The sequence below is a fragment of the Oncorhynchus kisutch genome, linkage group LG16, assembly GCF_002021735.2.
Source record: "Oncorhynchus kisutch isolate 150728-3 linkage group LG16, Okis_V2, whole genome shotgun sequence".
NCBI classification, from domain to species: domain Eukaryota; kingdom Metazoa; phylum Chordata; class Actinopteri; order Salmoniformes; family Salmonidae; genus Oncorhynchus; species Oncorhynchus kisutch.
Window position 1 is genome coordinate 14649469 of NC_034189.2, and position 23791 is coordinate 14673259.

At 40.0% G+C, this 23791-nt stretch overlaps 1 protein-coding gene across 1 annotated transcript; it reads right to left on the bottom strand.

Annotated features, from left to right (window-relative positions):
• Window positions 1-2485: 2485 nt before the first annotated feature.
• Window positions 2486-10825, bottom strand: LOC109906349 (E3 ubiquitin-protein ligase TRIM39). Its single transcript, XM_020504013.2, has 9 exons — window positions 10661-10825; window positions 10211-10315; window positions 9671-9840; window positions 9399-9497; window positions 8762-8980; window positions 7820-7925; window positions 7510-7536; window positions 6883-7058; window positions 2486-6508 (listed from the first exon to the last, which is right to left on the bottom strand). The coding sequence occupies exons 2-9, from the start codon at window positions 10311-10313 to the stop codon at window positions 6134-6136; spliced, it is 1275 nt and encodes a 424-aa protein (XP_020359602.1). The 5' UTR covers window positions 10314-10315; window positions 10661-10825; the 3' UTR covers window positions 2486-6133.
• Between the last annotated feature and the right edge of the window lie 12966 nt (window positions 10826-23791).

Here is a 23791-nt window from a genome sequence, read left to right on the forward strand (position 1 = left end):
TACAGTTGGTACTATGCATTGGGGCAGGTAGCGTTCTCCTGGCATCCGCCAAACCCAGATTTGTCCGTTGGACTGCTAGATGGTGAAGCGAGTCATCACTCCAGAGAACGCGTTTCCACTGAGTCCAATGGCGGCGATGACCACTCCAGCCGACACTTGGCATTGCGCATGGTGATCTTCCGGTTGTGATACAGCCTGGAATTGAACAAGGGTCTGTAGTGACGCCTCTAGCACTGAGATGCAGTGCATTAGATCACTGCGCCTCTCAGGACTGACTGGAGCAGAATCAGTGGAATGGTATCAAATACATCAAACACAGGGTTGATAACTTTGGTTCTACAGAGAAGGAGAGACAGAGTTTGCTAACTGGGATGACGGACAGCTGAATCATTTAACAGGAAGTCAATACTGTGGATTGTTGTGGATTGTTGTTGAGTGGAGGGAAGTGGGAAGATACTGACTGTTTGACGAATGAACTTCTTTGTGTGTTGTGATGGTGAGTAGCCTTCTGTACTTGTGTATATTAGTTTTCCTATGGACAGCAGTGCATAACTATAACACTGAATTATCATAGTTAAAATGCAAACCCAGGTATAAATGTTTGTCCACTTTTATCCTAACTTCCATTTAAGTAAATTCTTTACTTAGCCATACATTGATGTCAATGGGAGACTTAACGTGAAAAAATGTGACTTAAGTGGAAGTTAGGATTCACACCTTATGTTCGTTCACTTATTGTGCAGAAAGAAAGTAGGGAGTCGGACATTCTTATCAGACAGCTGACGAGTTGGTCTGAAGCTCAGAGTTGCTGCAGAGAGTACTACACAGACAGAGAGTACTACACAGACAGAGAGTACTACACAGACAGAGAGTACAACACAGACAGAGAGTACTACACAGACCTGGCCAGTGTGAGGAACAAGGCTCAGTACCATTGAGGTACAGAGCCTAGCCCGGTGCATCAGCAGCGTGGGGATTGGTTTGTTCAGAAACAGGGAGTGGTCAGATCAGAGTGACTCCTCCTCTAGGTAACACCAACACGTTACATTACAGTGCTCTTGCTACACTGTACTTACCCAGCACGTGTGGTTAGGGGGGTTGCTGCTCTAAATACATACCATGTATAACAGGAATAATTACACTGTAACAAGGACACTAATGTAAAGAGACTCCTCTTCCTCCTCTGCCCCCTCCTCTTCCTCCCCTTCCCCCCTCCTCCTCCTCCCTTAGATTCTGGCGTTCAGGAGTCAACTCGGGAGGGCATCAGAGGTGTACCACAGTGTTCATGTTGGATTCTGGGAAATGAACAGATGACAACTGCAGTGACAAACAGCTGCTGCAGGTAAAGGTGTGTTCACCATTTAAATGATTATTTACACAATTTAAAATGATAATTCCTGATAGTTTGGACTGTTGGCAGTTCTAATCAGCTGCAGTGGTTAAATAATGTATATTGTGTTATTCAGATAAGTGTATGTGGGTGAAATCACTTCAACAAAACAGCTGACATCAGAGAGCTGCCCTTGAAGGAGGTGAGAGTCACTAAAACTACAGCCCTGTGTGTGTGTGTGTGTGTGTGTGTGTGTGTGTGTGTGTGTGTGTGTGTGTGTGTGTGTGTGTGTGTGTGTGTGTGTGTGTTGTGTGTGTGTGTGTGTGTGTGTGTGTGTGTGTGTGTGTGTGTGTGTGTGTGTGTGTGTGTGCGCGCGTGTGTGTGCGTGTGTGTGTGTGCGTGCTACAACTAGGGCCCAGATATGTCCCTGGTCAGATCATGAGGTGACTGTTCTAGTTGTCTTCCTCTCTTAGCTACAAAATGAACTGAGAGGGCGAGGGATATCAGAGTCTGTCAATCTGAGATGGAAGAAAAAGACTGACACGAACTCAGCCTCCAGTATTTATGCTGCAGTAGTTTATGTGTCGGGGGGCTAAGGTCAGTTTGTTATATCTGGAGTATTTCTCCTGTCTTATCTGGTGTCCTGTGTGAATTTAAGTATGCTCTCTCTAATTCTCTCTTTCTCTCTTTCTTTCTCTCTCTCGGAGGACCTGAGCCCTAGGACCATGCCTCAGGACTACCTGGCATGATGACTCCTTGCTGTCCCCAGTCCACCTGGCTGTGCTGCTGCTCCAGTTTCAACTGTTCTGCCTGTGATTATTATTATTTGACCATGCTGGTCATTTATGAACATTTGAACATCTTGGCCATGTTCTGTTATAATCTCCACCCGGCACAGCCAGAAGAGGACTGGCCACCCCTCATAGCCTGGTTCCTCTCTAGGTTTCTTCCTAGGTTTTGGCCTTTCTAGGGAGTTTTTCCTAGCCACCGTGCTTCTACACCTGCATTGCTTGCTGTTTGGGGTTTTAGGCTGGGTTTCTGTACAGCACTTTGAGATATCAGCTGATGTACGAAGGTCTATATAAATACATTTGATTTGATTTGATGGATGGAAGAAGAAGTGTTGATAAGGAGAAAAAAGGAGGATGAATAGGATTAAGAGAGAATCATATTTATTTTCATGGCAAATAGAGGAAACGTGGTACAGAAAGATGGCTTTATTCTTTGATTCTTGTCTAACTCTTATACAGGATAACAATGTACTTCATTATATACCAATTAGTTAATACTCTTTGTGATTCAACGTTCGTTGTAAATTCTGTATTTGCAGATTTAATTGGGGTGGCAACTGAAAGGTTGCTGGATTGAATCCCGGAGCTGACGAGGTAAAAATCTGTCGTTCTTCCCCTGAACAAGGCAGTTAACCCACTGTTCCCCGGTAGGCCGTCATTGGAAATAAGAATTTGTTCTTAACTGACTTGCCTAGTTAAATGTAAAAAAAATATATACTTTTACAACAAACTATATCCACTAAATCAGCACTTATCTAAATGTTAATATTAGCATTTGTCCTGTCGCTATAGAATTTTCTTTAATGTAATAAAGGAAATAAACATGTTTCATACACAACATACATTTTTACATATACTACCTTTCAAAAGTTTGGGGTCACTTAGAAATATCCTTGTTTTTTAAAGAAAAGCACATTTGTTGTCCATTAAAATAACATCAAATTAATCAGAAATACAGTGTAGACATTGTTAATGTTGTAAATGACTATTTGAGCTGGAAATGGCAGATTTTTTTAATGGAAAATCTACATAGGTGTACAGAGGCCCATTATCAGCAACCATCACTCTTGTGTTCCAATGGCACGTTGTGTTAACTAATCCAAGTTTATTATTTTAAAAGGCTAATGGATCATTAGAAAACCCTTTTGCAATTATGTTAGCACAGCTGAAAACTTTTGTCCTGATTAAAGAAGCAATATAACTGGCCTTCTTTAAACTAGTTGAGTATCTGGAGCATCAGCCATTGTGGGTTTGATTACAGGCTCAAAATGGCCAGAAACAAATAACTTTCTTCTGAAAATCATCAGTCTATTCTTGTTCTGAGAGATGAAGGCTATTCCATGCGAGAAATTGCCAAGAAACTGGTACAACGCTGTGTCCTACTCCCTTCACAGAACAGCGCAAACAGGCTCTAACCAGAATTGACAGAGAAGTGGAAGGCCCCGGTTCACAACTGAGCAAGAGGACAAGTACATTAGAGTGTCTAGTTTGAGAAACAGACGCCTCAAGTCCTCAAGTGGCAGCTTCATTAAATAGTACCCACAAAACACCAGTCTAAACCTCAACAGTGAAGAGGCGACTCCGGGATGCTGGCCTTCTGTATACCTATGTAGATATTCCATAAAAAATCAGCTTTATCCAGCTACAAAAGTCATTTACAACATTAACAATGTCTACACTGTATTTCTGATCAATTTTAATGAACATAAAATGTGCTTTTCTTTCAAAAACCAGGACATTTCTAAGTGACCCCAAACTTTGGAATGGTAGTGTATGTTCCGCCCTAATAAAGGTAAAATAAATAATAAAAAAATGACCATCCGCTCCAGAAACAATAAGCCTGCAGCTGAATCTAGTTGATGATTCCTGATATACGCAGTTTAGCATACGATTTTATCCAAACGACTTACAGTCATGCGTGCATACATTTAGATAGTCAGATCATGTGGTGATCCTTGTGTCTCTTAGCTACAAGATGAACTGAGACAGCGAGGGATATCCGACTCTGTCACCCTTCGATGGCAGAAAAATGACTGATTCTGACTGAAGTGGAGGGAGAAGGAGAGAGGAGAAGGATGGAGGAGATGAGAGAATGAAGAGAAATTCATGTATTTTTTGCATGGAAAATGTAGAGGAAATCCAGCACGGAAAGAAAGCTTTATTGTTCGATTTTTCCGACTCTTAACAAGGATAACAATGCATACTGAGTCCTTCACTAGGCTTATAACAAACTAATACCAATTAATTCATGCTATTTGTGATTGAAAATACACTGTAATAGCTGTATTCACTCATCTAATACATTTTTGAATATACTATATCAACTAAATCAACATTCTTCATGTTATTGCCATCTTATTATCATGTTATTGAAATGTTATTCGTCATGTTATTGAAATGTTATTCTTCATGTTATTGAAATGTTATTCGTCATGTTATTGAAATGTTAATCGTCATGTTATTGAAATATTATTTGTCATGTTATTGAAATGTTATTCGTCATGTTATTGAAATATTATTCGTCATGTTTTTGAAATGTTATTCGTCATGTTATTGAAATGTTATTCGTCATGTTATTGAAATGTTAATAGTCATGTTATTGAAATGTTATTCGTAATGTTTTTGAAATGTTATTCGTCATGTTATTGAAATGTTATTCGTAATGTTATGCGTCATGTTATTGAAATGTTAATAGTCATGTTATTGAAATGTTATTCGTCATGTTAGTCATATTATCTAAATCACAGACAGTTTACACCAAGTTCAACACATAGGCAGATGTATTATTGAATCAGTACTATCATCAAGAACTACAGTTCTCAACAGACCAGAATCAATCAAATTACATGTGGCCCATTCCATCTTGATTTTTAACCAATCAGCCTGTCAGCCTCTATGACTGACAGGCAGAATGACAAATGGGGCAGAGTTCAAGAATCATAAAATACCATTTATGATATCGCATATATCATTACATTTGCATACTGGCAAACAGTTCAGCAGAAGCGTTTTTAGGAAGGACACAGATGGGTATGTTTTTTTGCAGGGTCTTAAAACAATATGGCCTTTAATAAACGCATTTAATGCAATTCTATGTCATTTAAGCCTCATTTATGTCATTTAATTGCATTAAATGCGTTTATTAAAGGCCATATTGTTTTAAGACCCTGCAAAAAAACATACCCATCTGTGTCCTCCAGCTATTACAGGAGACATTATCAGAATATTTTTTTTATATTACCACACAAATGAACAAAATGAGTGGCTACTCTGACACTGTCAAACAGATTAATTAAAAATGACCTGGTCTTGACCTGGCCCATGGCTAATAAAAAGAAACGAGACAGATTGTACAACATTAGGAGGAAACGTATTATAGCAGGATTCTAAATCAACTTTCCACTGGCATTGACTCACCCAGTGATGAAGGTAGCATGAATATGTTTAGCCTTGTCACTGTACCGATGATGGTTTCAAGATAGGCCTTACCTACTTTAAAAAACAGTGCTGTTCGTCTGAGTTGGTAACTCCGACAGACAGATTAGTCTTCTCTTTTCAGCAGTAGGCATTTGCTTTCCTAACATATTTCCCGCAATTGTATTTAGACATTTGCAAAAGGCCTTTCGCTATTCACTGATGGCAACGGAGAAAAAGAAAACCCATAGAAATACAATCCATAGAAGGAAAGTGTCCATTAAGTCAGGACTGGCAGCCATTTTAAGCTTACCCATGAGTTTACCAGTAAAATTGGCAAGGTGAGAATCCTTCTATGGATAATATCTCTATGGCCACAACTCAACATGCTGTTCAATATTTGGCGCGCGTGCTGCACAAATTCAGTCGGTGTTCAGACAGAAGACATTATATCATTTTGGCAAAATTATTTCAATTTATCAGGGGTTGCGGCAGCCCTACTTCCCTTGGCTATGTCAAGAATCAGAGTTCTCAACACACCAGAACCAATCAAAATACATGTGGCCCATCCCATCTTGATTTCTAACCAATCAGCCTGTCAGCCTCTATGACTGACAGGCAAAATTACAAATGGAGCAGAGTTTTTTTCATTGTCATTGACACTAGAGTTCAGGAAGGGGAAAAGTTTCTCATTGAAGGAGCACCCAGTGAAGGAATAGATATGAACCTTGGCTTCCGAGTCGTAAAAAGACACCAACCCTTCCTTGTGATCCACAAACACCCCCACCTTCTGGGGCTTCTCTCTCAGGGAGAGGAGGATGGAGCCAGAATCATCTGCAGCCCTGTACTCATACCTATTGGTCAGCCACAAGGTCCAGTAGCCAATCGCAGGGGTCGGGAGTGCCTTCCCCTTCCTGTCGATGGACTCCCTGGCCACTCCTAGGCCCCAGTCAGTCTTCCCAGAGACCTGCACCTTTAAGTTCAAATTCAAGTAAAAAAATAAAAAAACATTTATAGTTATATTTTTGTCATTCAGCAGATGCTCTTATCCAGAGTGACTTACAGTTAGTGCGTTCATCGCTAGGTACGAGAACCACATCTTACAGTCATAGTAAGTACAACTTCCCTCTAATATACCCGCAAAACTGAAACATCCCTACAATGATACTCTGAGGGCTGATTTCTTACCTTGGAAACAATGATCTGAAAGGATTAGTGTGATTTTTTTGTCCAGTCTAATATGGTGGTATATATAAATATCTAAAAGCCCAAAAAGTTATATATCCACCAATAATGTCAGTCAACCGATACATCCGTTTGGCTCTTCTTTATTGTACTGTATCTCACCTCGAAGTAGAATCTCCTGGAGGAGAACCCTGTCCTCCCAAGAACGCTGATACTGGTATTGAACCTCTTGAGGTTGAAAGGCAGGATCCTCCAATCGTTGACGTGTCTGGCCTGTTTCCCATCCTCAGACAGAACAAGGAAAGGATGAGCTGTGTCGGGGTCCAGAATCACGTTCACTATCGGAAAATAACAATAAAGCAGATATATTATTCATCCATTCATCAATTAATTAATACATCCATCCATTCATTCATCCATCCTTTGATTCATTCATTCACCCATGCATTAATTCATTAATTCAGCCATCCATCCATCCATTAATTAATACATTAATTTATCCATCTATCCATTCATCAAAACATTCATCATACATTAATCCTTTCATCCATCCATTATTTAATCCATCCATCCATTCTGTTAGTTGTAATTAGGGACAGGGGTCTTCCATGACCACCCTGTGGTGTCACCTGACCAGGCTATAGTTAGGATCAAAACAAGAACGGATAAATGACAGTAAAATGTAAAATAATGAATTAAATGGTGTGGTAAATAATTCAATGGTGGGTTAAAAGGTTGAGAAACGAGAGATTAACATGTGAATATGTGGATTGCAAATTGTAGTTTTACCTGCATTAGTCTTCAGCAATTTCAACCCTGAAAGAAAATTTTTAAAACTCACAATTGAAAATGTCATTGTTCACAATGAAGATTTAATCTAATTTAATTATAGAAAAATCAAATGGGTCCAAATAGAAAATTACTGTAAATGTGTAAAACACTGGTTGAACAACGTTGTTTCCACATCATTTCAACTAAATTACGTTGAAGAAATGTGGAATAGACGTTGAATTGACATCTGTGACCAGTGGGTCATGATTCTACAGTATTTGTAAACTTTTATCAAATGTATCATTATAGATAAATAAAGAATAGTAACCTTTATCCATGACTTTCTTCATCTCCTCTCTGAACGTATCCTCCAGTTGGGACACAATTCCCCAGATGGTTTTTCCACCACCGCTAGCACTGGTCTCAGAACAGATCTACACCAGAGGACAGTTGGGATCGAGTTTTACTAAGGACTGGTCTCAGAACAGATATACAGCAGAGGACAGTTGGGATCGAGTTTTACTAAGGACTGGTCTCAGAACAGATATACAGCAGAGGACAGTTGGGATCGAGTTTTACTAAGGACTGATCTCAGAGCAGATATACAGCAGAGGACAGTTGGGATCGAGTTTTACTAAGGACTGGTCTCAGAGCAGATATACAGCAGAGGACAGTTGGGATCGAGTTTTACTAAGGACTGATCTCAGAGCAGATATACAGCAGAGGACAGTTGGGATCGAGTTTTTCTAAGGACTGATCTCAGAGCAGATATACAGCAGAGGACAGTTGGGATCGAGTTTTACTAAGGACAGATTTCAACTAAATGTATTTTATACATTATTTGCATAAACATTGTCACAAAGTTTTTATTTTATTCATTGTTTATTTCTCCGTTATTTGACCAGGTAAGTTGACTGAGAACACGTTCTCATTTACAGCAACGGCCTGGGGAATAGTTACAGGGGAGAGGAGGGGGATGAATGAGACAATTGTAAACTGCGTAACAGTAACCCAGCACAGAGCAGAAGAGAGAAAAACCTGACTCAAAGGGGTGGCTGGATAGAGTCAGCTGAGTTGAGTTTTACTAAGAATGGATCCTAACCCTGGCTTCATGTGCACATCCCGTCTCAACGCTAAGCCTAATCCTAACCATAGCTTCAACCCTAACCATAACCCTAGCTTCATGTCCACATCCCGTCTCAATCCTAACTATAACCCTGTAGTCGACAACATTCAACTCGACCACAGAGAGAAGCAGTAGCACACCTACCTGTTGTGGGGTGGAACGGAGTTCCCCTTGTTTATTATTTCCACTCTCTAAATCTGCTACTTCCTGTTCCAGCTCCTTGATGAGACATTCAGCTTGTTTCTCCACAGCTCTCTGTTTCTCCTGGATCTCACCGACGACGTCAGCCTGGCTTCTCTCAATGGAGCGCAACAGCTCAGTGAAGACCTGCTCACTTTCCTCTGTGTCTTTCTGTGAACTAGCCTGTGGAATGAAGTGAAATAGATTCAGACCAATTCATGTACTGTAAAAAATGACCTATTGTGAATCTGGGTCACAGGTGTTACTTTATGAGGGAATAAAGCACACAATCAGACCATTCAGACTGGGTGGCCCGGGAACTATTTATCAGTTTTAATTTAAAAAAATGCAGCTATGATGATGAAATGTAATTAATTAATTGAATTACTACAACTGCAGAAGACCTGTACCCTACATAGATGAGAACAACAGTCCGATGCTTATCAGGGCCTGTATTCATAAAGCATCTCAGAGTCAGGGTGCTGATCTAGGATCAGGTTTCCCCTGTCCATAATAATCATATTCATTATGCTGTAAAAAAGCAAAACAGAACCTTTCTCAGCACTTCTAAGACTCGTTATGAAAACGATCCAGAACTCACTCTGCTGATCTCCACTGAGTTTTTGATCTCCTCCACCTTCTTCAGTCTGGCCTGGATCTTCCTGTTCACTCCTCCATCTGTAGCATCCCCCTGTTCTGGCTATAGGGGGAATGGGTTGATTTGAACCATAATCACAATGTTGATGGACAATTGTTTAATTGACCATACCAGGTAAAACTCTGGGCCCTGGAGTTTTTCCTAGTCAGGTCACATGATAAAGAACAAAAATCTTCTAGCTTTACAATTTTACTCAGCTGTCCCACACCACGTACCTCTCTCAATGGCAAAATGGTGTGTGGAGAAATGTCCTCCTGTGCCGATTTGAACTGGTTGATTATCTCGTTAATGAACGTGTTGACGTGGAGGTCAGGACGTTTCTTGAACGTCTCCTTACACAGAGGGCAGATGGCTTCCCTGATATCCCAGTAGTCAGAGATACAAGCTTTGATAGATAGATAGATAGATAGATAGATAGATAGATAGATAGATAGATAGATAGATAGATAGATAGATAGATAGATAGATAGATAGATAGATAGATAGATAGATAGATAGATAGATAGATAGATAGATAGATAGATAGATAGATAGATAGATAGATAGATAGATAGATAGATAGATAGATAGATAGATAGATAGATAGATAGATAGATAGATAGATAGATAGATAGATAGATAGATAGATAGGAACTTTATTCATCACTTTTGGACAATTTTATGTACATCAGTGACAGACAAAAAATAGTAAAAAACAAATACAATTTACTGTTTGAAACTTAATACAAAGTTAAGATCCATAAAAGATGGCGTACATTTGCAGAAGTTGTGTCCACACGGAGTGGAGACAGGGTGGACGAAGATATCCAGGCAGATGGAACAGCGCAACTGGTCTTCTGTCATGCTGAGAGACGCCATATCTACACACACACACCCACACACACACACACACACACACACACACACACACACACACACACACACACCCACACACACACACACACACACACACACACACACACAAACACACACACACACACACACACACAATTTGATCATATAGGCTAATAATGTTAGGCATCAATTTACATTGCTTTAACAGTTTTCCCTTTGTAGTACATTTACATTTTAGTATATTAGCTAGCAGACACTCTGATCCAGAGCGATTTACAGTCAGTAACGTTGTAATCACCCAACCAACAGGATTGTATTAACATGTTGTTACACAATAATGCAGAAATTGTCTTGACATGGAGTGTTCCTACCTTAATTCTTGAATGTTTTGCTGTCGACAGCGGAGAACAGTGAAGTGTAATCACCCAGTGTATGGAAAGCAGACTATACCAAAGGGTCTGGCTGTTCATCTGCCCAGATGAATTATTTGTAACGGTGGCGTTTACAAGAAATGGGGAGCTGGACACTTTCACTTTCACATAGAAGTCTTCATGCATTTCTCCCTCAGTGCAATATAAATCTCTCTTAAAGGCACAGTGTGGGCTCAAATGTGGGGATATTGAAATAAAGTCTTCAAAGCCTTCGCTAAGCAACTCATTTATCACGTAATTTACCAACAGGAACATTTCAGTAGGCAGGTCAATAGACAGGTCTCCACATTAGATGGCACAAATGTCATCCTCTGTGTGTCTCTATATTACTGTATTAATATTATTGGAATATTCCTTTTCTACTGGAAAAATAGCTCTTTCAACTAAAGTATATGTGTTTTTATTATAAAAAAAACAAAAGCAATTTTACCAATTACAGTATGATTGAATACAAACAGTCCAGTTATGCTGTAAGGTAATACAACAGGCAAAACGTCAGTACAGAGACAAAGTGGAGTCACAATTCAACAGCTCAGACACGACACGCATGTGGCAGAGACTCCAGACAATTTCGGATTGTAAAGGGAAAACCAGCCACATCGCGGACACAGACGTCTTGCTCTAAGACAAGATGAACACCTTTGCCCACTTTGAGGATAAGACAGTGCCGCCGACACGGGCCGCTCCTGAGGACTGTGAACTCTCGTTCTCAGTGGCCGACCTGAGTAAGACATTTAAGCATGTTAGCTCTCGCAAGGCTGCCGGCCCAGAATGCATCCTTAGCCTCGTCCTCAGCTGGCTGGCTGGCTGAAGTGTTTACAGACATACAGTGCCTTGCGAAAGTATTCGGCCCCCTTGAACTTTGCGACCTTTTGCCACATTTCAGGCTTCAAACATAAAGATATAAAACTGTATTTTTTTGTGAAGAATCAACAACAAGTGGGACACAATCATGAAGTGGAACGACATTTATTGGATATTTCAAACTTTTTTAACAAATCAAAAACTGAAAAATTGGGCGTGCAAAATTATTCAGCCAGAAGTTCAGTGAGGATCTCTGAATGATCCAATGTTGACCTAAATGACTAATGATGATAAATACAATCCACCTGTGTGTAATCAAGTCTCCGTATAAATGCACCTGCACTGTGATAGTCTCAGAGGTCCGTTAAAAGCTCAGAGAGCATCATGAAGAACAAGGAACACACCAGGCAGGTCCGAGATACTGTTGTGAAGAAGTTTAAAGCCGGATTTGGATACAAAAAGATTTCCCAAGCTTTAAACATCCCAAGGAGCACTGTGCAAGCGATAATATTGAAATGGAAGGAGTATCAGACCACTGCAAATCTACCAAGACCTGGCCGTCCCTCTAAACGTTCAGCTCATACAAGGAGAAGACTGATCAGAGATGCAGCCAAGAGGCCCATGATCACTCTGGATGAACTGCAGAGATCTACAGCTGAGGTGGGAGACTCTGTCCATAGGACAACAATCAGTTGTATATTGCACAAATCTGGCCTTTATGGAAGAGTGGCAAGAAGAAAGCCATTTCTTAAAGATATACATAAAAAGTGTTGTTTAAAGTTTGCCACAAGCCACCTGGGAGACACACCAAACATGTGGAAGAAGGTGCTCTGGTCAGATGAAACCAAAATTGAACTTTTTGGCAACAATGCAAAACGTTATGTTTGGCATAAAAGCAACACAGCTCATCACCCTGAACACACCATCCCCACTGTCAAACATGGTGGTGGCAGCATCATGGTTTGGGCCTGCTTTTCTTCAGCAGGGACAGGGAAGATGGTTAAAATTGATGGGAAGATGGATGGAGCCAAATACAGGACCATTCTGGAAGAAAACCTGATGGAGTCTACAAAAGACCTGAGACTGGGACGGAGATTTGTCTTCCAACAAGACAATGATCCAAAACATAAAGCAAAATCTACAATGGAATGGTTCAAAAATAAACATATCCAGGTGTTAGAATGGCCAAGTCAAAGTCCAGACCTGAATCCAATTGAGAATCTGTGGAAAGAACTGAAAACTGATGTTCACAAATGCTCTCCATCCAACCTCACTGAGCTCGAGCTGTTTTGCAAGGAGGAATGGGAAAAAATGTCAGTCTCTCGATGTGCAAAACTGATAGAGACATACCCCAAGCGACTTACAGCTGTAATCGCAGCAAAAGGTGGCGCTACAAATTATTAACTTAAGGGGGCTGAATAATTTTGCACGCCCAATTCTTCAGTTTTTGATTTGTTAAAAAAGTTTGAAATATCCAATAAATGTCGTTCCACTTCATGATTGTGTCCCACTTGTTGTTGATTCTTCACAAAAAAATACAGTTTTATATCTTTATGTTTGAAGCCTGAAATGTGGCAAAAGGTCGCAAAGTTCAAGGGGGCCGAATACTTTCGCAAGGCACTGTATTCAATCTCTCTATCCCAGTCTTCTGTCACCACTTGCTTCAAAATGTCCACCATTGTTCCTGTACCAAAGAAAGCGAAGGTAACTGAACTAAATTACTATCTCCCCGTAGCACTCACTTCTGTCATCATTGTCACGAACCGGCTCGAAGTCCGTAACAAAAAGGGAGACCATGTGGCGATAAGGAATAACCAAAATATATTTATTTACTTAAGTAACGTAAATACAATTAACAATGGTGTGTGTAGTCAGTAATCAGTAGTGTAAGTGAATGGTTGTGTGCATAAATGTGATAATGAGGGTTGTTGAATGGTGCCAAAGCAAACAAACAAAACGGCCACAACCAAAATCGAACAGCGTGTCTGCATGGAGAGAGTTTCCTCGATGAATGGGGATAAGGTGTATTTATCCCGGGACACACCCGAACCCAGGTGTGTGCCATGGCGCTGACGATCCTCCCAGCTCCGCCCACCGACATCCTATTAAGGAAAACAAGAGCAAAGAGAAAGATTTCGGGAGACAGAGTGGGAGGGTCATCACATGAGAGGCTAGTTAAGGATCATATCACCTAACACTTAGACCCACTGCAATTTGCATACCACCCAAACAGATCGGATGATGCAATCACCATTGCATTACAGACTGCCCTATCCATCTGGACAAGAGGAAAACCTGCGTCAGAATGCTGTTCATTGACTACAGCTCAGCCTTCAACACCATAGTACCCTCCAAGCTGATCATTAAGCTCTGGGACCTGGGTTTGAACTCCCTGTGTAACTGGGTCCTGGACTTCCTGACGGGCATCCCCCAGGTGGTGAAGGTAGGCAACAACACACCCACTAGCATATCCTCAACACAGAAGCCCCACAAGGGTGCGTGCTCAGCCCCCTCCTGAACTCACTGTTCACCCATGACTGCATGGCCACGTACACCTCCATCCAACTCCATCATGTTTGCAGACGACACAACAGTGGTAGGCCTGATTTATTTATTTATTTTATTTTACCTTTATTTAACTAGGCAAGTCAGTTAAGAACAAATTCTTATTTTCAATGACGGCCTAGGAACAGTGGGATAACTGCCTGTTCAGGGGCAGAACGACAGATTTGTACCTTGTCAGCTCGGGGATTTGAACTTGCAACCTTTCGGTTACTAGTCCAACACTCTAACCACTAGGCTACCCTGCCGCCCCAACAATGACGAGACAGCCTACTGGGAGGAGGTGAGGGCCCTGGTAGAGTGGTGCCAGGACCTCTCGAATCAACTTCAAAAAAATGAATGAGCTGACCGTGGCCTTCAGGAGACAGCAGAGGGAGCACGCCTCTATCCACATCGACAGGGCCGCAGTGGAGAAGGTCAAAAGCTTCAATTGACAATCTGAAATGGTCCGCCCACACAGACAGTGTGGTGAAGAAGGCGCAACAATGCCTCTTCAAACTCAGGAGGCTGAAGAAATTTGGCTTTGCCCCTAAGACGCTCACAAACTTTTACGGATGCACCATTGAGATTATCCTATCGGGCTATATCACCGCCTGCTACAGCAACTGCACCGTCTACAACTGCAGGGCTCTCTAGAGGGTGGTGTAGTAAGACCAACTCAGTTAATCCCTACCATTGTGACAATGAATCGTCATAATGCTGCATCAAATGTACATTATCCTAGGGGCATTGGCAAACACAATGTAAGTCACTTCATTTATGTGACCCTAATTGCACCGAATACTTCTGTTTATCCTACAGCTATTGTAAGCAGTAATCATGAGCCTATGAACCAGAGTTATACTGTTAGCACTGAAGCGGTGTGCCCTAGTAGGAAGACCACTTTGTGCAGCTCACCCTGCACTATCAGCTCCAATGTAAATAACATGAGCGAGTCAACTTCTAATATGCTTCCCAGTAAAGCATTAAAATCAATCAAGCAAACCAGAAAGGTGCTAAAAATAGCTCATATTAACATATAAGAAACATCAGAAACAAGGTCCATGAAGTCAATAACTTGCTATTAACAGATGACATTCATATTCTGACTATCTCTGAAACTCACTGAGATAATACCTTTGATGTTACAGTGGTAGCAGGACATGGTTATAACATTTCCCGAAAAGACAGAAATGCCAACAGAGGCGGTGTTGTGGTCTATATTCAGAACCACATTCCTGTAACGCTTAGAGACGACATAATGTTAAATACTGTTGAAGTAATATAGCTACAGGTTAATCTGCCTCACCTAAAGCCCATTCTGGTGGAAAGCTGCTATAGACAACCAAGTGCTAACAGTTAGTATCTGGATAATATATGTGAAATGCTTTAGAATGTATGTGATATCAGAGAAGTATATTTTCTGGGTGATTTAAATATTGACTGGCTCTCATCAAGCTGCCCACTCAAGAAAAAATGTCAAACTGTAACCAGTGCCTGCAACCTGGATCAGGTTATCAGTCAACCTACCAGGGTAGTTACCAACAGCACAGGAATGAAATCATCAACATGTATTGATCACATCTTTACTAATGCTGCAGAAACGTGCTTTAAAGCAGTATCCAGATCCATAGGATGTAGTGATCACAATATAATAGCCATATCTAGGAAAACCAAAGTTCCAAAGTCTGGGCCTAATATAGCGTATAAGACAGGCCTGGGCAATTATTTTCCATGGAGGGCCACATTAGAATATATTTTTGCCATTGCGGGCCAGAATCATATTACAGAATTATACATCATGTGTATGACTGTGTTGATATCTACTGTAAATCACATCCAGATATGCTACTTATTTAACTTTTTTTAACATGCACAGAAATAAACCACATCCATGTTCTCCTTTTGGTAGGTATTTTCATTATTAAACATGCAAGGAACTACACAGGGGGAAAAGTACACTGTGCATTCAGCACCACGGACAGAACTCTTGCGGGTATGCACAAAAACAAAAGAAAGAGAGAGAGCTCAACATGACATTTAAACTACTCAATCAGTGTGAGGAGTGAAGTCTCTGATGGGCATTGACTAGAGCAGTGAAGTCAGGTATAGTTTCTGACATCGATATGCGCAGGATTGCTGAGAGGTGAGTCAGTAAGAGATTATATGTGCCTTGACTTGTTATATTTAATCAATTAACATTTCTGTTCACATACATAGGTTGACCCAAACTACAAACATATTCTGAGCATGATTCATAATGCATAGAATGCATAGAACCTAGTCAGTGACATTGTTTTGAATAGTTTTCCAATCACCGCATCAGACTGAAGATCGATAAACTCAAGTTGCAGGTCAGTGGGAACGTTATCCACATTGAAGTTGAAAGGAGAGGAAACCAACAGTATGTCATTTTCCATCACTTTGAAATCCTCAAAATGACGAGAAAACTCACCGTTTAAAGCATGCAGCAGGATGTATACTTCTCCCGCGGGTCATCTGATAGGGAACAGACGAGTACAGTTGTTCCTCCTTTAAAAGTTGCGTCATACTGCGACACACCTTGCATGCTGCCTCAGCATTATATGGAACGTCATTTAATTCTCAGCCATTTCTTCTGTTACTGCAAGTTTTTGCTAGTTTTACCACCAGAGGGCATCTTTGAGAAGCATTTGATAGTCTTCCATATTCCAGAAACGCAGGAGACTGGGATTCAATCCCAAAAAGGGGAGGAAGGAGTAGACTGTCCTTGTAAATAAGAATGAGTTCTTAACTGATTCCATATGTGTTATTTCTTAGTTGTGATGTCTTCACTATTATTCTACAATGTAGAAAATAGTACAAATAAAGAAAAATCATGGAATGATTAATTAATTAATTAGATTAATATTATGGTGTTTCTATTCCATGAAAAACGAAAAACCCTCTGGGTAAATTCAGACCGTTTCGCTCTCAGAGCGCACACTGGACGTTGGTGCAGAGGCAAGTCAAGCAACCAAGCTAACATTGGCTAGCTTGCTTGCTACTTCCAGACACAAATGAGACCACTCTGACCATTTTACTCTCCCTAGCAGACCTGGTTAGGCAGTTTTCGTGTTAACCAGAGCATTGGTGACTGTAATAGGCTGGCCACACAGCTTGCGTTGCGTGCGCTAGTGTTGCAAAATACATTTAGAAATCCATGTTTTTAAATTATCGCACCCACGCTGCTCGTGCGCGCCAATGAGCGTCTGCGTTGCCAAGGGCTAAAATATAAATCAATTATATTTCTGACTCAGATCGCACTGCAAGTCCTGCCTCCATCTCCTCATTGGTTTATAGAAGCAGGTACCCACGTGCCATCTCCTCATTGGTTATACCCATGTGGGTGATTGAAAGACAAACTGTTTTGCCGGTCGTGGTGGTAATGCTATGAAAGTTTAGATGACAATCACCATATAAGTTCAAAGATGAAAAAGCCTGGAAGGAGGAGAGATGACTAGAAATGATTTGGTTGGCCGTTTTATGTGTGGATTAATTGGCGGAGTAGAGGACCTTGTGCATTTCAGGTAAAATAACAACTTAGTGTTTATATCCCAGGACAAATTAGCTAGCAACAGCAAGCTAGCTAAATAGGACAAATTACCTAGCAAGTGCAAGCTAACTTGCTAAATTGCTATAAATGTTTAATGCTTTTCAACCTGTCCCCAAATTAATATAATTGGTTCAGAGTTTGTTTTGATATTTTAACCTGCGTGTCGTGATCGCGTTTGGTTTGGGGGGACAAAATACATTTATGCACGATGGCGCACGCGGTTTGGGTTCCGTTTTAAATGGAATTGAGTGTATGTAAACTTCTGACCCACTGGAATGTGATGAAAGAAATAAAAGCTGAAATAAATCATTCTTTCTACTATTATTCTGCCATTTCACATTCTTAAAATAAAGTGGTGATTGTAAATTACCTAAAACAGGGAATTTTTACTAGGATTAAATGTCAGGAATTGTGAAAAACTGAGTTTAAATGTACTTGGCTAAGGTGTATGTAGACTTCCGGCTTCAACTGTATGTAGCCTTGAGAATAAGTATAACTGGTGAATGTGATTGTGGGTATGTGGTTTAAGTCTCTCTGTGTACAACCATCACAAGAAACTGGGTGACGTGACAAAATCAATTACTTTTCAAAAACCTTTCAATTTCACATTCAGCAGTATATTTTAAACAAATATTGTTACCTAATACCTCATCAGTGGGGTCTCAATGTCAGTGCTTCCTCTCGTTGGCCTTTGCCTCCCTGCCCTCGGTTGGGTTAGCCTGTCTGTCTATCATAAACGCTGGGACAGACAACGTCTCAGCCTTTCTCGTGTCCCTCCTCCTCACGGATACACTTGCAGCTGATTACCTCCCTGTTATGTAACTGTGCTAAGAAGCATTATCGGTTGGTAGTATATTTGTTTGAGAGTTTTTTCCTGTCAAGATTCTGCGGTCTGTTTTAATCCCACCAAAGATAAATGTCAGAGTTTAAAGGTATTAGCAGTGGCCATGTCTACTTGTTCATCAATAATACAACACCACAGGCCCTTGGACAGTTAGTTATGTTTTCTTCTACCTGCCGTGCCTGTGACCCATTACTGACTCTGTTCTGAGTTGGTTTGTCTTCAGGAACAGGGGATGTCCTGGTTGTCTTACCTACCATAGATGAATGCACTGACTATAAGTCACTCTGGATGAGAGTGTCTGGTAAATGACCAAAATGTAAATATATGTAGAGGCTAGTTGCAACTGAATAGCAGATGTACTTGTTTGTGATCCTCCTTGATTGGCCAACAAGTTTTCACTTTCTATCAACAACAGTTATTCTATTCATACTTTGGAAAATTGTGATGTTTTTAAAAAATGTTTTAAATATTGTAAACACATTCTAATGTTCAATACAACATTGACCATAATTCATTCAACTATTGTTTACGATCTTTTATTAAATGCTTTGGAAAATATCAAGAATCATTTAATCAGAACAAACAATCCAAGTCATAATAATATTACTAAATATTAACAATGAGGATGTAATTAGCTACAATAAAACCATTTTGGGGTCTTGATTATATAAACTTGATATCCTATATTTTCCTCATGAACATGTGAACAAAAAAGTAGTTTTCCTCACCATATCACATGTCCTTATTTAGGGCCTATAACAATACCATAAAGTTGGATAGAGGGCACATCTTCACATCTTTGCAACAATGGCTTCTATGACAGCATGGACAGCGACATTGATCGCCATTGATGGTTACTGAAGGCTAATTGAGGGCTATTTGAATGCAAATAATTATTTAAAGTAATAATAGCCCAATAATTTTAATCATAGAAAACAGTTTGTCTTTAATGTGTAACGGTAATGTTTTATAACTCTGGTCCAGGGTCACATTCCCAGTCCAGAGCTTTGGTCCAGGCCTCCAGGGAGTCTCACTCTCCTCCTGCTCCACAGTCACCTGGTAATGAAACATGACAGACAATAAAACATTAACACACTGCCCCCTACAGCTGAATCACAGGAACAACACTCAGAGATTGGTTAGTGTACAGCAGTACGGAACGCCGTTTGGGTCTTAAAGCACGTGGTCAAAACGCAATATTTTTAATGTTGCGTTTGTAAAGTAAGCAGATGCAGGCGCTAAATTAACGCGTGCTGGCGCTAAATTAATGCATGCACACACTAAATTAACGCCCACACTCATCAAATAAGCACGTGCAAATGTGTTAAATAAATGGCTGCAAGTGGTCCTGCACACGTCAAATTAACACCTACAGCTGCTAAATATACACCTACACATGCTAACATAACGCATTCTTTAATATGCTAATTTTACCAGCCAATTTCCCTAGCTCCTCCTTTCATTAAATCTGTGTACAGTCAGTTTGATGCAACAACACCACAATTAAAGATGGCGAGAAGGAACTTCAGCTAGCTAACACGGAGGACGGATATGTTTATGGCTATGCAGCTATGTTGGAGGCTTAGACACTGAGACAGCAGTGCAAGTAACTTAGGCCTATGTGTATTTTATATTTAGCTAGTATATGTAGAATATATATATATATATTGTTGTAATGAATGCTGGTATTTAAATGGCTGGATTGCTAAATTAGTTACTAGTTCGCTTGATAACGTTCCTTAGCCGCACACCCCGGCCATAGCCACAGTGTATGGCGCTGTCTTATAATATTTTTTATAGCCCTGCTTGTTACATAAAGGCGACTTATTATCGAGGAGTACTGACGTCAAACATGTTTTAGTTTTTTTTACAAAAAACAACAACTGAAGGTCTAAAACTTCAGGCAGGCTGGCTGGCTATGATTTCAATGCTACCTAGCCTTAGCCGCATTAGCTCGCGATTAGCATGAAAACATTTACAAAGCTCACAAAGCTCATTTAACCTAGGACAACCCTGTAAAAACGTTGTTAATATCTACAACATATCAGCTTTCCAACAGCACAGATATTACTTTTGAATACCTTTTGAAATATGAATATTTCATCTAAGCCTAGGATGTAGAAAGGAACAACTTCATACATAAACCAGGAACGTTAACAAGACAGTATGTACAAGACGGTATGTTGTGCCTCACCCTAATAATTTGATCTATTAACCACTCTTAATTTCGCCTACTATTCTGACTTGGTGGGGCACATGTAGCCTATAACCTATTTTAGAGAAATGTAATCATTGAATATTGTAAGAGTTTTCATGCTAAAATCGCCACTGAGTAGGGTACTATGGAGCGTTAAGGGAGGTGAGGGTATGAGGTCGAATCCCATTGAATTTAGTTTTATGTGAAAGCACACTTTCTGTACTGTTGTTCAAATAATTCGTTTTATTTAGTATAGTATAAGCTTCTGTGTTAAGCATTTTTGAAAAATAGTAAACTTGAAGGAAAAAACGGGAAGCATGATGTGAGATACAAACCTGGTATTACAACTGATTATACAAAGGCAACGATTTACTGCTGTGCCACAGAGTACCGATGAAAACAGTGAAGAAAACAAACGTCTGCTATTTATTGCTGACCAGCAGATGTCCCTACTGTGCATTGTGAATGAAGCCCATGGCAATGAACCATTTTCTGGCTCAAAATGATGAAAGCGCAAAAGCCTTCCGAAAGCCCGTTTCCCATTACTAATAGCCAGCCCACTCCAGACACAGCAAACGTTATATGTTGAATAATACACGCAAAACCAAACCATTTAACACAATTATGAGTCCAAAAACAGTATGAAATTATTTTTATCAAACATTTTATAACTTACAATGTTGTGTATGAAATATGAAAAAGTTATGCGGATTTGAGTGATGAAAGTTGGACAGAGGATCTCTAAATCTCTGCGCAAGAAAAACCTGGATTAACATAAAACTAATGTTAGTCTATTTTCTGCCAATAGTGATGTTATTATGAGCCAAATGTTTAGGCTACAAATGGCCCATTTGCGAGATTGATTTATCATTTCAATAGGCATAGGCTAGAGACTAAACTCTGGGTTTATTATTGTAATTCAATTTTGCCATGGTTTGCTCAGATAAAGACAGGTAGCCTATGGCCCCTGATAGGCCTACATCTCATTTCAAATAGTCTACAGTAGCCTGGACAAGATGTAGGCGAGATGTAAACTGAACCATTAAGCAGCTTGCTTAGTTCAAATTAACAGACTAATTTATTCAACATGAATAGCGAGGTGATTAAGAGTTATGTTCTTGTGTTTCCCAATAGCCTGCTAGAATAGGCTACTGAGGATGGGGTCATCATTTTAATCACTGAATTAAATAATAATATGTAAACGAATATGCTTGTCAACAACAGCCAGTGCTAATTTTTAAAATGTGTTTCCCCTGCCTAACCGACTAATGTTGAGATTCAATCTAATGCGTGAGCCTGTCTCACTGCCTGACAGTCGGCAGCAGAGGGTCACAGTGAAAGGAATGCCATGGCAGCCGCTGTGCAACATAGAAGTAGCCCAAAAATCTGCAACCGGCGACAAATATATTTTCACCGGGGACATTGTAATAACATATTAACACATGTAATAACGCATTCACTGACTGTTGTCTGCCTGTGGCCTAACCATGCAAACTATAGCTTGCACTCTGTGTCATAACCTCCCCCCGCACAGGTGGCTGACTAAGATAACATACACACTGAAACTCCCAAATAAAAACACACTCAAACCCCCTTCTGGATGGGCTCCAAAGACAAAGAACTCTGTCGAGAACCAATGGGATACTGACACCAGGCTGGAGGGGACTGTCTATCACCTACAAGCAACCTACCAGAAGCCAGGACTACCAGAATCTACCTACGTCATTTCAATGTATAAAATGAACTGCACGACATGTTTCAGGTCTCTTCTTCCGATAGTTCCCTAAGAGCTTGACGAACGGGGCCGTGCAGCACGCTTTGCCAGATATCATTACTCTTGAATAAACGGCCTTTACTATACCTTATCCGCCTGGTCCAGAGTCTCAACTTGGTCTCGTTTCTCATGTATCTATTCATCAACAACATCGTTTTCAAAGTGGCCCAACATTTTGAAAGCCGCGAATATGGTAACACTGGTTTTTAGAGCTTGAAGCTTGAGCTTTCCTGATTGACAGGGATGATGGCCTATTTTGAAATAAGTATGCCTAACTTGGTATTTGAGGGTATTAAAGATATAATGATTTCTCGAGACAATATATGTGGGAATATGTAGACTTTGCAATGGACGGATGGTATTTTATGCATATTCTACAATGATATTCAATAGTCTACATCTATCTGTACAAACCTTGATTGAGAAATGATGATGTAATTGAAAAAAATATTTGCACTACCACACCTAAAAAAAATAACACAACACCACTGATGTTATGTATGCCTGGGAAATTAACAATTGTTTAATTGACCATACTAGGTAAAACCCTGGGCCCTAGCTATGAGCTCTAAACAATGCCTGGAGTTTTTCCTAGTCAGGTCACATGATCAAGAACCAAAACTCCTGGCTTTCCAATTTTACTCAGCTGTCCCACACCACGCACCTCTCTCAATGGCAAAATGGTGTGTGGCGAAATGTCCTCTTATGCTGAATTGAACTGGTTGATTATCTCGTTAACGAACGTGTTGATATGGAGTTCAGGACGTTGGAGTCCCTGATATCCCAGTAGTCATAGATATAAGCGTTTGATAGATAATTTTGCACGCCCAATTTTTCAGTTTTTGATTTGTTAAAAAGGTTTGAAATATCCAATAAATGTCGTTCCACTTCATGATTGTGTCCCACTTGTTGTTGATTCTTCACAAAAAAATACAGTTTTATATCTTTATGTTTGAAGCCTGAAATGTGGCAAAAGGTCGCAAAGTTCAAGGGGGCCGAATACTTTCGCAATGCACTGTATGTATCTCTTAAAGGCCATGTTTCACTTTAAACCCCGCCCCCAAACAATAGTGAGTTGTGCATATACATTATGTATCAATCTGATATGTCACTCTTTTTCAATCCGACATTGTAAATTGGAGATATAATCGATTATATACACTAGAAACAGTTTCTCAGGCAATTCAGTTAAGTTCAAATATGACTAGTCATAGTTTGGAATTCAATATAATGTATGTAATATATGTAATTTTTCAAGAAAATAATAAGAATGTGAAAATATCAAAATTTCATTTTTGCTTAATACTTTTCATGGAATTGAAAATAAATCTCACAAA

What these genes read in the sequence shown, in the direction of transcription:
- LOC109906349 (XM_020504013.2), bottom strand. Translation starts at nt 10,313, where the DNA reads ATGGCGTCTCTCAGCATGACAGAAGACCAGTTGCGCTGTTCCATCTGC. An exon ending in CCATTTTGCCATTGAGAGAG is followed by an intron (nt 9,498 to 9,670) that starts GTACGTGGTGTG and finishes TTCCCCCTATAG; the next exon opens with CCAGAACAGGGGGATGCTAC. An exon ending in TCCGTTCCACCCCACAACAG is followed by an intron (nt 7,926 to 8,761) that starts GTAGGTGTGCTA and finishes CCTCTGGTGTAG; the next exon opens with ATCTGTTCTGAGACCAGTGC.